Source organism: Microcebus murinus, chromosome 10 (assembly GCF_040939455.1).
Source record: "Microcebus murinus isolate Inina chromosome 10, M.murinus_Inina_mat1.0, whole genome shotgun sequence".
Classification (NCBI taxonomy): Eukaryota; Metazoa; Chordata; class Mammalia; order Primates; family Cheirogaleidae; genus Microcebus; species Microcebus murinus.
Window position 1 is genome coordinate 24,360,744 of NC_134113.1, and position 15,602 is coordinate 24,376,345.

The window sequence follows — 15,602 nt, forward strand, 5'->3', positions numbered from 1 at the left end:
ATCTTCAACTTTGTTGGAATAAGGACTTTTAAAGAAGGCAAACCTATCCCTTAGATGGACAACTGGAGTAGCTGCCATGGCTTTATTCATGGAGGTGGAAGGGAGTGCTGGGTGGGGGATGCTGCACCCCACTTTTCTTTTCTGAGTATCATTATATTTCAATTTCAAAAGTTCTGTCTTTAATAAGAAAGATGTCAACAGATCTCCTACCTTGAACATGCTCACCACCCCAAACAGTTGAATTGGGACAACCTTTGCGGTGACATTTGAGATAGATTTTGAAGGATGTACAGAATTTTGAAAGATAGATATGGGAAGAAGGATTTTCCTACTGACATTAATAAAAGCACAGAAACAGGAAAGATTGTGGTGTGTCTAGAAATTGTCCCATTTGATTAGAATAAGGGCTATATGCAAGAGAATAATGAGAGGAAAGACTGGAAAAGTAGACAAAGCCATAGCAAGAAGGACATTAAATGTTTGGCTCAGGGGTGAGTTCACTTTGTAAACCACAAATGCTTCATAAACATTGGAATTATTGTCATTAACATTTGTTAGTTGACCGAGAGCCATGGCTCTGATGATGATTGGTTAAAAAAGATGAAAGAGAAATCTAAACAGAGTAGTACAGTATACCAGCAATGCCTGTATGTTTCCAGTTCTTGTTCCCACAAAAGTCACCAGTGACCTCCTCATTGACAGTGTTACTGGCCTACTGTCACTCTTATGCAACTTGAGCATCCTGCATTGTTTGACACTAATTGCTTGAAACTCTCTCATCCTTTGGTTTCCATAATACTTTCTTGATTTTTCTTCTCTCTCTTGACCTGATCTTTAATAATTTGCTTCACAAGTTATTGCTCCTCCAACTGCCTGTACTAAGAGGACATTCTCCAGTATTCTATCCTTGGTCTTCTCACTCTCTACATCAGTGGTCTCTAACTTTTCAAGCACCAGGAACCGGTTTCATGAAAGACCATTTTTCCATGGGGGTGCACGCAGAGCTCAGGTGGTGAAGGAGAGTGGCTGGAAATACAGATGAAGCTTCGCTTGCTCACCTGCCACTCACCTTCTGCTGTGTTGCCCCCCCCCACTCCCTGCCAAATTTCAAGGAAGACAATTTTTCAATGGATGGCAGCGGGGGTGGGAGGTGGGGGGTGGGTGGGGAGATACTGCAGGGCTCTATGGCCCAGTTCCACAGAGGTTGGGGACCACAGGGGTTGGGGACCACAACTGTGCCTGGGATACACACATAACAGAAATATATATAAAGAACAGAGGCAGTGAGAAGGAAAGAGTGGTTAACTAGATGAACAAGTTGGGGAATGGCAGACAGGCATGGCCAAAGGCACTGAGGCATGAGAATATAACATTTCCAGAAGCAATAAGAGCCTCCACATAATGCAGAAGCATAAAATGCAATGAGGATGAACTATACACCTAAAAATGTCTGGGATGGTAAATTTTATGGTATGTGTTTTTTACCACAATTAAGAATGAAAAAACATTTTTTTTAATTCAATGTGGCCAAGTGCTGTGGCTCACACCTATAATCCCAGCACTTTGGGAGGATTGTTTGAGGTCGGGAGTTCAAGACCAGCCTGGACAACATAGCCAGACCCTTGCCTCTACGAAAAAAAATATATATATATTAGCCAGGGACTACTGGTGGTGGCACGCACCTGTAATCCCAGCTACTGGGGAGGCTGATGCAGGAGGATTGCTTGAGCCTAGGAGTTAGAGGTTACAGTGAGCAATGATCATGCCACAGCACTCCAGCCTTGGCAATAGAGCAAGACCTTGTCTCCAAAAAAAATGCAATGGGGAGAGTATCTAAAGACTAAGCTGGGCCTGGTGTGGTGGCTCACACCTGTAATCCTAGCACTCTAGGAGGCGGAGGTGGGAGGATCAATTGAGGCCAAGAGTTGGAGACCAGCCTGAGCAACAATGAGACCCCATCTCTACAAAAAATAGAAAAATTAGCTGGGCATGGTTGTGCGCACCTGAGGTCCCAGCTACTTAGGAGGCTGAGGCAGGAGGATCACTTGAGCCCAGGAGTTTGAGGTTGCAGTAAGCTATGATGACACCACTGCACTCCAGCAAAGGCAACATAGCAAGACCCTGTCTCAATCAATCAATCAATCAAATAAAGACTAAGCTGGAATGAGCAACTGCCTACCTTCCCCGCATTTTCTACTTGTAAACTCCTATTCATCTTTTATGATTTGACTCAGATATCTAAATGATGCCTCCTTTGTGAATCTGATGTGATTCCCTCAGCCTGTGCTGCCTTAACCCCCACTGTGCTCCCATAGCTCTTTATTTTTTTTAATTTATTTAAATTATTTTATTACTTTATTTCTTTTTTCAACCCAATACCACAAATGAAATCCCATAGCTCTTTAAATATACCTCTATTATAGCACATCACACTATATGGGAATTTTTTATTAGCTTCTCTGTTTGCCTGACAAGACTATGAGTACCTTGAAGGATGACATCATTACTCACATAAACATCAATCCTATACCTCTATAAGAATTATTAACTTAATTAGTTAATTTATTTACTATTATTTAACTGCATACCACCATACCAGGCACAGTGTAGAGCTGTGGTCCCCAACTCCTGTGGTCCCCAACCTCTTGTAGGACTGGGCCACAGAGCCCCACAGTCTCCCCCCTACCCCCTGCTGCCGTCCATTGAAAAATTGTCTTCCTTGAAACTTGGCAGGGAGTGGGGGGGCAGCACAGCAGGAGGTGAGTGGCAGGTGAGCAAGCGAAGCTTCATCTGTATTTCCAGCCACTCTCCTTCACCACCTGAGCTCTGCGTGCACCCCCATGGAAAAACTGTCTTTCATGAAACCAGTTCCTGGTGCTTGAAAGGTTAGAGACCACTGGTATAGAGATTGAGAAGACCAAGGATAGTACTGGAGAATGTCCTCTTAGTACAGGCTTTGCATGTACGATCTCCTTTCAAGCCAAGATGAGAGGCTAGGTATCTTGCCACAAGTCATACAGTTAATCAGTAGTGGAGATTGGAAACCTAATTGACATTTTAATGACAAAGTAATCAATAAAAGAAGTTTCCAAGAGGCAAAAGGAGAGAGTGGGATCTAAAGTATTAGTGAAAAGACATGGCAGGAAGAGTTGGCCTATTTGGTGTCAGACACTATGCTATGCACCTTACTGAAGTCATTTCATTTAAAATTACTTCAACCTCATGAACTCTCCAAGAGATGTAGGTACCACAATAAAGAAATTAAGGTTCAGGAAAGTTATACTTCTTGCCTGAGATCACAGAGGCTAGTGGGAGGCAGGGCCATAATCTAAGATCTCTCCCAGCATTTCTCACTTGATTCCTGGAGAAAGGAGTAGAAAGATGAAAAAGAGATTTTGAAGTGGAAAAGAGATTATCCAGAGGGCCATATCAATGAATTAGAATCATCAGACTAAGTGGGCAGGGTGATTGAAAAGCCTGGGGAAATTCTGGAACAACCTCTGTGAGGAAAAATTTTTTTTTAATTTCAAGTAAACTTGAATAAATAGAGTTGATGAGCACCACTTAGGTGACCCAACTGAAGTTAGGTTTCATGAATTTGTGATAAACACAATAAGCACATATATATATATATATATATATATATGTGTGTGTGTGTGTGTGTGTGTGTGTGTGTGTGTGTATAATACACATACACACTTTCTTCAGCCATTTTTGTCATCCCAGGAACAAAGAAAGTGGTGCAGATTGTCAAACTGTTAGCAGTAGGCAATTCTGGGAGTAGGGAGAGAGCTGAGAAGAACTTTGGATTAATATTAAGGACTTACAGAAATGGCTGATTATAGATTCCAATCTGAGGCCCTGCATTTGACTCCACCCAGGCTAAATCCAACTTTCCTCCTTCATCAAACCTGAACCTTCTTAGCTGTATGAAACTGGAGAAAACAGACAATGACTTTATCTGGCATCGCTATAAATTCATGATCACTGACCTCAAATGTGGCCTTAATGCTGCCCAGCAATTAATGATACTTCACTTCCTAAGTCTCTCATTCACTCTCCCACTCCTCAGACTTTCATCATCTCTAATCTGATGATGACCTTGCTTCCTATTTCATCCAGAAACTTTAAGCAATTAGAAGAAACATCCTACCAGCTCCCTCCACTGCCATTCTGCACTTCCCTGCATGTGTCAATATGCCCTGTCTTCCATCCTGTTGCTATGAACCGAACATGCTCCTGCCTATGGCCAAACTCTCTTCCTCTACATCAGATCCCGTCCCTTCTTCCCTACTCAAGTATACTCAAGAGTCCCTCCAACAATTCTCCCATCTCTCTTTTGGTCTTTGATTTTTCCCTTTCTACTGGATGGTTCCCATCAACATCAAACATCAAATGTGCCGTAATTTCTCCCATCTTACAACAGAATGAAACAAACCAAAACCCAAACCTTCACCTGAGTTCAGATCACCATCCAGTTTTAGCTACCACCATATTTCTGTACCCTTATAGAAAAGCTCCTCAAAAGAGCTGTTTGTTCTCACCGTCTTCATTCCTCTGCTCCCCTTCTCTCCTGAGTCCTCTTCAGCTGGGCGTCCCACTCACTATGGGTCACACTGAAATTCTTCCTGCCAAGGTTCCCGTCGTCCTCCATGTGGTCAGACACAGCACTTCATCCCTAGGCCTCACCTTCTGTGACCTTTCAACATTTGACACAGTTGATGTTGCCCTCCTGCTTGAAACTTTCTTTGTTTGGCTTCTAGAACATCATGCTCTCTCTGACTTTTCCCTCTTCTCACTGAACGCTGCTTCTCTGTCTTCTTTGCTGGTTTGGCCTCATTGCCCCCACCAAAAGGTGTTCACATTTAATGCCTTCCATTTTAGCATAAATTGTGTGGTTCTTTTTGCAGCAGACATGCTTTTCTGATTACATCTTGTGCATCTATAATTTAATTAGCTTTCATTCTCTGAGCGTATACCAACTGGCTAAAAAAGGAGTCTCAGAAACATGCTGTGCGGGGAAGGGGAGGTATTCGGGGATCGCGGGGCCTAACCTCCACACAGATAATCTGCAGTCACTCATCAGCCCTTGCATGTCTTCTCTGTTGCAGTGTGTTCCTGCCATCCGGTTGGATCAGCTGTCCTTCCTTTCAGCTCAGTGACCTTCTGTGACCCCAGCAATGGTGACTGCCCTTGCAAGCCTGGGGTGGCAGGGCCACATTGTGACAGGTGCATGGTGGGGTACTGGGGCTTCGGGGACTACGGCTGTCGGCCTTGTGACTGTGCAGGGAGCTGCGACCCTCTCACTGGAGACTGCCTCAGCAGGTGAACGTGCATGGCTCTTGCTCTTGTCCATGTGTCTTTCAGATTCTTTTGAAGATCTGGGAGTGATTTGGAAAATCTTGCATTCCACTGGTGGATCAAAGATATGTTTGCACATCTCTTTTTTAACGAATTTTTGTCAAATCACAAAATCAAATAATTTTTTCTTGCAAGATTCTAAGAGATGGTCTAGTTCATTTTGCAAAATATTAATAAATTCTTCACAATAGTTCCTTAAAACACTGTTTAGTTCTGGAAAGTGAAAGTATAGGAAGGTAGATTATAAGGTTTAAATCTCTGTAAATAGATTCGTTTCTTTTCAAGGTCTAAAAATTCCTTAATAAGTTCTCCATCATTTTCTATTTTATTAGCAGCACAGACATGGACTGGTATCATGAAATTCCTGACTTCCATTCCATGCAAAATAAGAGCGAACCAACCTGGGAGTGGGAGGATGAGCAAGGATTTTCAGCACTTCGACACTCAGGTGAGACAGATATAACCGAATATCATATTTCTAGGTCTGGTCTTGAGGAACAATGATGTGTGACAAACCAGGGAACATCTTTTGTATCCTGTGAGGGGAAGGAATTCCTTAGTTCTAAGGTTTAATAGTGTAGTAACCCCCATAAGTATAAAACTGTAACATATAGTTAAGGGAATTTTAACAAACTTTTAAAAATCTTATTATTATTACATTACCAGGTATAGTTAGTATAGAAAATTTGGAAAATGCAAAACATTACATTAAAAAAAGGTCACGCCAAATCTCATTATACCACTGTTAATACTTTGGTGTGTTTTCCTCTCTCTAACGGACAGTTAAAATTAAAATCTAACTAAATATCTCAAGTTTGGCAATGTACAAATTCATTTAAGGAAAAAATATTCTTACAAACCTGGTGTAACTGAAGATGTACAAAGCAAAAGCTAGATGTGAACTCCTCATGTTTATAGCTTTTTTGCAACTAGAAAACAAAAGTAATTTTACAAACTAAATATAAGCCAAATAATAAGATGAATAAAATTAACATGAATTGCATATGAAAAATGATTTTTAACTAAGGCCTAAAGACTGTTCACTACATACATATGGTTCTTTGCATTTACTAAATCTAGATTACTATTTCCTCTGATTTGATTTTCCTATGACACTTTTCTGTTCCTTCTTTTGAAGAATGGGCTATGATATTGGTGTGAATACTTAATTTCTGTGTTTATGCTACCTCTATTCTTCTTTTATAGACTATCAAATGGCTGTATTTAGCACCAACTTGCTCCTTAACACAAACTTAAATGTGGGTTAAAAACTCTTGTGTCAGCACTTGATTATAAGGTGTTCACCACATGATCCAAATTAAACTTATAATAAGTTAAATATATTTTTATTATGAAGCATTACAAACAGCAAAAATGTTGTACAATGGACACCCATATGCACACCTTAAAAGGGTTATCAAACTTTATGCTTTGGCATAATTGTTTCATATTTTCATTTAAGTTATAAAATGTTACAGATACATTTGAAGCCACAAGCTCAGCAGACTCCCTTACTCTGCACAATCAGTTGTGAACTTGATGTTGGTCATCCACTTTTGTGTTTTTACTATTTTACTATCTATATATATTGTGAGTAAAATGCCATGTACATGATAACTTACCTACTCTTTTTTTATTTGTACAAATTTATGGTGTGCATGTGCAATTTTACTACATGCATAGATTGCATAGGGATCAAGTCAGAGCATTAGGGTCTTCATCACCCTAGTAATGTACATTGTACCCATTAACCAGTTTTTCATCATCCTCTCCCCAGCCCCTCACCCTTCCAAGTCTCCACTGTCTATCATTCCACTCTCTACGTCCATGTGAACATATTTTTTAGCACCCACTTATGAGTGAGAACATGTGATGTGTGTATTTCTGTGCCTGGCTTGTTTCACTTAAGATGAGCTCCAGTTCCATCCATGTTGCTGCAAAATACGTGATTTTATTCTTTTTTATGGCTGAATACTATTCCATTGTGAATATATACTACAATTTATCCATTCATCCATTGATGGGCACCTAGGTTGATTCCATATCTTTGCTGTTGCAAATAGTGCTGCAATAAACATACAAGTATAGGTATATTTTTGATATATTGATTTCTTTTCCTTTGGAGATACCCAGTAGTGGTATTGCTGGGTCAAATGGTAGTTCTATTTTTAGGCCTTTGAGAAATCTCCATACTGTTACCTACTCTTCTAAAATGTTTTTGGTAGCTGGGCATGGGGAGGAGACACACACTTATAGTCCCAGCTACTGAGGAGGCTGAGGTGGGAGGATCGCTTAAGTCCAGAAGTTCAAGGTTACAGGTATTGTGCTATGATTGTGCCAGTGAATAGCCACTGCACTTCAGCCTGGGCAACATAGCGAGACTCTGTCTTTATGTGTCTAATAAAAAAATGTTTTTGACCTGAACATGTGGTATTTTGAGATATATATATCCTATTATATAACATACCATTCTTTATTCTCCCATTGTTTGCCATTTAGGATATTTCCAATTTCTAATTTTCCACCCTTATAAATAATGGTACCAAGAGTGTTCTCTTATATGTGACTTTATGCCTTGAGAAGGCATTTCAAGCTACTTGCTCTAAGAATGATTTTTACAGTTTTAAACGGTTACAGTTTAAATGGATATGTAAGTGTCTACCTTTGATTCTTGGTCATTGAGGTTTCCTTTTATGTGAATTTCCTATTTGTAATTTTCCTACCAATTTGTAGGAGTTCTTTATAATTCTTTATAAATTCATTCATTCATCCAACAAATATTTATTGACTATCTATCATGTGGCAGCATTGTAAATATAGTAAGTGAACAAAACAGAAGAAATCCCTGCCTGCATGTTACTTATGTTCTGATGGAGGAAGACAGCTAATAAACAAATGAAATATTTAGTATAATAGTAAAATAAAGCAGGGATGAGGGATAAGAAGTGCTTGGGAGGGCCATACTTTCAAATAGTTTGATCAGGGTAAGCCAAGTGAAAGGTGGCATTTGAGAGAAAGAAAACCTGAAGAAGTTAAGGGAGTGAGCTATATACAAATAACAGAGGAAAGCAAGTTTAGGAAGAAGATACAGCAAGTCCAAACACCCTGTGGTGGGAATCGGCCTGCTTTTCCATGAAACAGCAAGGAGGCCAGTGTGGCTGGAACAGAGTACGCCGTGGGAGAGCAGTGGGAGAGGGGGTATAACGGAAGCTGTATAGGCTGCTGTAAGCAGTTTGGCTTTTACCTGGAGTAAGATGGAAGCCATCAGAGGGGTTTGAGCAGAGGTGTAGCATTTACAGTAACACCAGTCAGCGAGGTTGTTTGTTTTTCCTAGTCACATTCAGCACTGTGGATACAGGCATAAGCCAAGACTTGGATTTAAACTGGGCTATGGTTTTTTGAAGCAAGAATGAAGCAAGAGACAGTATTGATCATTGATGGAATTCAATCTGGGTAAGGAGGATGTAAGGGTAGAAAGAGATAGGCTCCAAAGATTATAGGGCTTCAAAGGATTGCTGGAGTTGGAAGCAAGCTAGAAGGATAGGATGTAGAAGTCAAAGAATGGGATGTTTGAAATTGAGACTGGACGGATAGCAGTTATGGATAATGGCAATGTCTAAGATATGGTCACAGGAGCGAGTAGGTGAGGCATTATTTGTAATGCTGCCTTGTTATAGATCCAGTTTCTACGTGTGTATGGATCTGTACCTTGTCTCTCTATCATGTTTCATGAGCTGGTATCACAACATATTATTACAGCTTTATAATGAGTCCTGATATCTGATATGGCAAATCCCTCTGTTTTGTTCTTTCTTGAAATTATCTTGGCTATTGGTTCTTTGCTCTTACGTGTGAATTTTAGATTAAGTTTACTAAGTCCCACAAAAAGCTCTGTTGGGATATTTAGTGGAATTGCACTGACTTTATAAAGCTTTATGATATTAAGTAGTCCCAAACATGACAATATCTTTCTATGTATTAAGGTCCTCTTTAAGGCCTTTTACTTTTCTCCCAAATGGATTTGCATAAATTTACTTGTAGATACCATATAAATTTTATTGCTAGTGGGTGGGTGTTCTTTACTTGAATTTTCTAAATGATTATTAATATAAAGGAGTAATAATTTATTTTTTGTATTTTGATCTTGTATTTGGCAACCTTGCTGAACTTGTTTACTAATCTTAATATCTATAAATTATCTTGGATTTGTAGACCATCATATCATTGGCAAATAAGGACAGTTTTGTCTCTTCTTTCTTAGTTCTCATACCTCATTTTTCGCTCTTGCCTTATCACATTAGGTAGAGCCTCCAGTACAATGTTTTCCCAAATTTGATGGAAATATTTTGAAAAGTTCATGACTATGATGTTGATGATGTTGATTTTTTTATGAAGTAAAACTCATTCTCTTCTATTTCTAGTTTTAATACCAATGAATTTTGTATTTAGCTGAATGCTTCTTCTGCATCTTTTGAGAAAATCATATGGTTTTTCTCTTGCAATCCATTAATGTGGTGTTTGGAAATAAGATTTTTCTGGTATCAAGTTATTTCTTTAGTTCTAGGATAAGTTCTATTGGTCATCACATATTTTTATCCATATATTGCTGAATTTGATCTGCTAGAATTTTTGTTTTTGTTTGTTTGTTTGCTCAGGATTTTTATATTTGTGTTTATAACTGATATTGGCCTATAATTTATTGTACTGTCCATATTTGGGTAAGTTAGGAGGTCCCCTCCCCCACTATGTTTTTTTTCTATTCTCTGCAATAATTTATATAAAAATAGAATCCTTAGTTACTTGAATGTTTGTTAGAACTTATCAATAAAGCTATCTGGAAATGTTATCTGTGAGGAGAGGGAAACATTGCTACTTCAGTGTCTGTAATGGTTATTAATTTATTTGTATTATCCTTGAGTTGATATTGGTGATTAAAGTTTTTTAGAAAATTATCAATTTCATTTAATTTTTTACAATTTTACTGGCATCATAACATTCACTTATAATTTATTAACTCTTTAATCAATCTGTAGTTAGATCTCCTTTTTTTCCCCTAACCTTATTTGTGCCTTTTTTCTTATTATCTTACTCAATCTTGCTGATTTTTTTTATTTCAATAGATTTAGGGGTATAAGTGGTTTTTGGTTACCTGGATGATTTGTACAGAGGTAACGTCTGCATTTTTAGTGTACCTGTCACCCAAATAGTATACTTTGCACCCAGTCTTGCTGATTTTAATTTACTTTCTCAAAGAACAACTTTGGTTACATTGACTCTATTTCACTTTTCTTTATTTCACAAATTTCTGATCATATCTTTATTATTTCCTTTCTTATATTTTCTTTAAGTTTGATTTTTAAATTCCTTTTCTAGCTTTGTGAGTCCAATGGTTAACTCATTTATTTTTAGTCTTTCATATTTTTAACAAGTACTTTCAATGTTATAAATTTTCTTATAAGATCTCTTTAGCTGAATCCTGCTGGCTTTTGTATGCAGTATTTTTATTATCATTCAAGTTCCAAATAAGAATTAAGAATTTCTTTTTAACCCATTGAGCTCTCTGGGATACATATTTAATTGTTCAAACATAGGGATTTTTAAGATGTCTTTTCACTGATGCTATCTAATCTAATATTTTTTGTATTATATCTATTCTTTGAAAACAAGAAGGGCAACTGGGATCAGTTTCTAGGCCACTTACAGGACTAGCTACATAATTTGCAGGGCCTGGTGCTAGATGAAATGCAGAGCCCCTTGTTCAAAAATGATTAAGAATTTGAAGGTGGCAACACAGACCATTAAATCAAGCACAAGGCCCTTTTCAGCACGAGACCCTGTGCGACGGCATAGGTCTCACATCCATGAAGCCAGTCCTGCACTCTTACCCAGGCCTGAAGTTCACTAAAAGCTACAAACCCGGGCCACAAACAATAATAATTTCAGTTTTATTGTTTGTTTTTTTTTTCCCCTCTCCTCAGCCTCCTTTCGTCAGCACAGAGAGCTTTGTCCAATCTCTGTCTTTAAAAAGTGAGCCTATTGTTTCTTTTTAGTCCTATTACCCCTTAGGATCTGAATTCCTGACCTCCACTGCCTAAATCTAAAATCAGGAAACCAGGTCCCAAAGACCTATGATTTCAGGCTCTTCTCCTTTGCATATTTATTCATTAATAATCCACAGAGATATTTATCTGGTTTTTGACAGAGGCTATGTCTTTGTTTTCTCCTTTACCTAACATTGCTATGTGTTTGGAACTAAGAATGTGTTAAAGTATAAATTTACAAAGCTGTATGGATCAAGAGTGTCTGTGATAATTTTCCCCAGATTTTATTATGAAAAATTTCAGATGTACAGAAAAGTTATAAGAGTTTTATTCATGTATCAGCCACCTAAATTCTATCCACCCATCAATCCATATTTTAGATCACAAAGAAACTACAGCTTTAAAAGATTCTCATAGATAACTTATGGACCTTTCAAGAATCAAGAACCCAGATCTGAGAACCACTGTTATTTGCCATTCTGTATCATGGTTTTTTCATTTAGCATAATCTTATGATAATTTTCCTAATGGTTTCATTTTAAATCATAACAGGAAAGATGGTGGGAAAGATAAGGTAATATAAAATTGTCATATTTATCTTTTCAGCACATGAAAAAGAAAACAAATCTTTTCCATTAATTTTTTGCCTTAATATGCTACATAGTCTAAATTTTATGATTTTTAATGTTAGCAGCCACTTTAAAAAGTTTTATTCTATATTTCTAGCACAATGACTTTTTATAATTCTCCAACTTTGTCTTCTAAACCAAATCTGTAATAATACAGTTTTTAGCACCATAGAACATTCACTAAGCCAATCGTGCATGTCATTAGGGGTTGGCAGCATGCCAATCAAGCACATAAAGTGCTGGCACCAGAATGACTCCAGACTCTTATGTCCACAGCAGCTGTTAGGTCTAGGATGTCCCCAGAGAGTCTCTGAAATTTATCTGGTTGAGCTCCAGATTGAGGAAGACTGTTCATTTTCCTGCATTGCATATAGAAGAGTGCTCCTGGGCACCCATTTTACAACAAAAAAAGTGATAACCAGTTTCTTAAAGACTGAAAAAAAGTTCATTCCCAAATCTAGGTGCCTACCTATTGTAAGTTTCCATAAAGACAGCTTCCAACTAGGAGTGTAATGCATGCACTGTACCAACAAAATGCCCTTAATTTCTACTACTTCTTGTGAGGTAGAAAACACCAGATGTAAAATTTCACTTCCTGAATAACAAAACTGGTTTTAACTAGTACCACAGAACTAAACAATGTTCATTTTTTTCAATGTTCTAATAATCTAGTATGACTGAACAGGTTTTTCTCGCCTTCCAGATTTCTTTTAAGAAAATTCATCTGGGCTGAAGCCTGACCAACAAATTTTAATCTTTGAGCTCTAAGCATATGAAAAAGGAGTATTGGAAAGTAGTCAAAGAAAGACCTTCAAATAATAGACCTATATATGTTCTTAGAGCACTGTTTTGAGGAATAGTGTATGACATTTGGGGTTCCATTAGGTTTTTTTTTTTTTTTTTTTTTTTTTTTTTTTGAGACAGAGTCTCGCTTTGTTGTCCAGGCTAGAGTGAGTGCCGTGGCGTCAGCCTAGCTCACAGCAACCTCACACTCCTGGGCTCGAGCGATCCTTCTGCCTCAGCCTCCCGAGTAGCTGGGACTACAGGCATGCGCCACCATGCCCGGCTAATTTTTTATATACATATCAGTTGGCCAATTAATTTCTTTCTATTTATAGTAGAGACGGGGGTCTCGCTCTTGCTCAGGCTGGTTTTGAACTCCTGACCTTGAGCAATCCGCCCGCCTCGGCCTCCCAGAGAGCTAGGATTACAGGCGTGAGCCACTGCTCCCGGCCCCATTAGGTTTTATAGCATGGTAGTTATACCCTAGTCTCCTGCTTTGACAGAATTATCAAAAGCTGTCAGCCATTCACTTAGGGTACTACAATTTCTGAATGAGTAATCCTCTCTGCTATGTTTCAATTACAAGCAATATTATTTAACAAATCGCAACAGCTGACTTTAAGCCTTTGAGTTCTCTTTCCCACTATTTAATTCCACTGTGATTTCCCACATGTAAATCTCATTCTCTGATTTTTACAGCAGCTTTAGTTAGAGCCAATATATCAGTATTTTCCACATTGCTATTTCTTTTTTTTTTTCTCTTTTGGACTTTATTTTATATATATATATAATTTTAGTTATTTATTTATTTTTCTCAAATTCTGTGGGTACAAATATTGTTAGGGTTACATATCTTGCCCCTGCCCACCCTCCCCACCCCGCTCTGCCAGAGCTTCAAGCGTGTCCAGTCTTCAAGTGGCTATTTCTACCTACCCAGTCTCAATGGAAGCTACTCTCATTTCCACCTGGATGTTCTGTCGGCTTCTCTAATTCATTATATTCACCTCATACTAGACCTCTGTTGTTTTCTTCTGGCCAAATCCATTTCCCCTTCTTTCCTGCTATTTCTGTGGTAGCTCAAAGCAATTTTTCTGTGGTAGCCCACCTTTTCTGATTTCATACAGTCTTGGAGAAGCCAATCAGATGTTCTGTCTCCAGAATTTTTTTTTTTTATCTTTTTTTTTACAATTTCTTTTTTTTTTATTATTTTTTTTTATTTCGGCATATTATGGGGGTACAGATTTTAAGGTTTCAATAAATGCCCATTTCCCCCACTCCCCCCAACTGTCTCCAGAATTTAAATCTTAAGCTGAAATGACAGTCTGAAAATGATTAGATTCCAAGAGTGAAGCCACAAAAGAGACTGCCTAATAGTTCTGCTACCTAGATCTCTGATGCGCTCCTGATTCTTGTTTTTTTCTGAGTTCTAATTCTTCAGCTTTTTCTCCTCTCTATATGCTACTCCATGCCCTTTCAATAATTAAGTTAGAAAATTGATTGCTACACAAAGCCATAAATTATACAGCCTGAAATGTTCTCCTTCTCCTAACTTCCCTATTTCCATTAGTGACACTACAATCCTCTCTGTCACCTTGGCTGGAAACTTCATTTTCACGAAGTTCATTTTTACACTTCCTTTTCTCTTGGCCTCATTCAATCCATTGACAAGCATTATAGACCCAAACTGTACAGCATCTCTTGAGATTTCTCCCTTTCTAGACCCATAGGTACCTCTCTAGTTCAGACCCACATTACATCTGACTTAGAGAGACAATATAATGGAAATATCAAGGCCTTCAGATTCCCCTACCAAGGCTTAAAATCTGGTTTTTCTCACTGATTTGCTTGAGTTCTTTGTAGATCCTGGTTATTAACCCTTTATTAGTTGTATAGCTCGTGAATATTTTCTCCCATTCTGTAGGTTGTCTATTTGCTCTGTTGATTGTTTCCTTGGCTATGCAGAAGCTTTTTAATTTATTCAATTCCTATTTATTTATTTTTGTTGTTGCTGTGATTGCCATTGGGGTCTTCTTCATAAATTCTTTCCCTAGGCCAATATCTAAAAGAGTTTTTCCAACATTTTCTTCTAGAATTCTTATGGTTTCATGCCTTACATTTAAGTCCTTTATCTATTTTGAATTAATTTTTGTTAGTGGTGAGAGATATTGATCCTGTTTCATTCTTCTGCATGTGGCTATCCAGTTGTCCCAGCCCCATTTATTGAATAGGGGTTCTTTTCTCTAGTGTATATTGTTGTCTGCTTTGTCAAAGATCAGTTGGCTATATGTAGATGGTTTTATATATGGGTTCTCTGCTCTGTTCCATTGGTCTACGTCTCTATTTGGTTTGGGTTACTATAGCCTTGTAGTATAGTTTGAAATATGGTAATGTGATGTCTCATGATTTGTTCCTTTTGCTTAAGATTGCTTTGGCTACTTGAGCTCTTTTCTGGTTCCAAACAAAGCATAGAATTATTTTTTTCTAGATCTGTAAAATATAATGTTTATATTTTGAAGGGGACTGTATTGAATTTGTAAATCACTTTAGGTAGTATGGACACCTTAACAATGTTGACTCTACCAATCCATGAGCATGATATGTTTTTCCACTTGTTTATATCATCTTTCCTCAGTGTTTCTTCGTTCTCTATGTGGAGATCTTTCACTTCCTTAGTTAAGTATATTCCTAGGTATTTTATTTTCTTTCTAGCAACTGTGCATGGTATTGAGTCTTTGAGTTGACTCTCAGCTTGACTGTTATTGGTATATAGGAACGCTACTGATTTGTG

General features: G+C 38.0%; 1 protein-coding gene and 1 long non-coding RNA gene across 3 annotated transcripts in view; one reads left to right on the plus strand and one right to left on the minus strand.

Annotated features, from left to right (window-relative positions):
- The window catches only part of NTN4 (netrin 4), a 111,851-nt gene that overhangs the window by 83,039 nt on the left and 13,210 nt on the right, over positions 1 to 15,602 (plus strand). Inside the window, exons 6-7 of one of the 2 annotated variants that reach the window (XM_012775310.3) lie at positions 5,112 to 5,325; positions 5,694 to 5,809. In XM_012775310.3, the coding sequence (XP_012630764.2) occupies positions 5,112 to 5,325; positions 5,694 to 5,809 (330 nt within the window). The remainder of the gene's footprint in view (positions 1 to 5,111; positions 5,326 to 5,693; positions 5,810 to 15,602) is intronic. The other variant, XM_076007095.1, reaches the window with a different exon arrangement.
- The window catches only part of LOC142873346 (uncharacterized), a 167,429-nt gene that overhangs the window by 47,069 nt on the left and 104,758 nt on the right, over positions 1 to 15,602 (minus strand). The window lies entirely within an intron of this gene.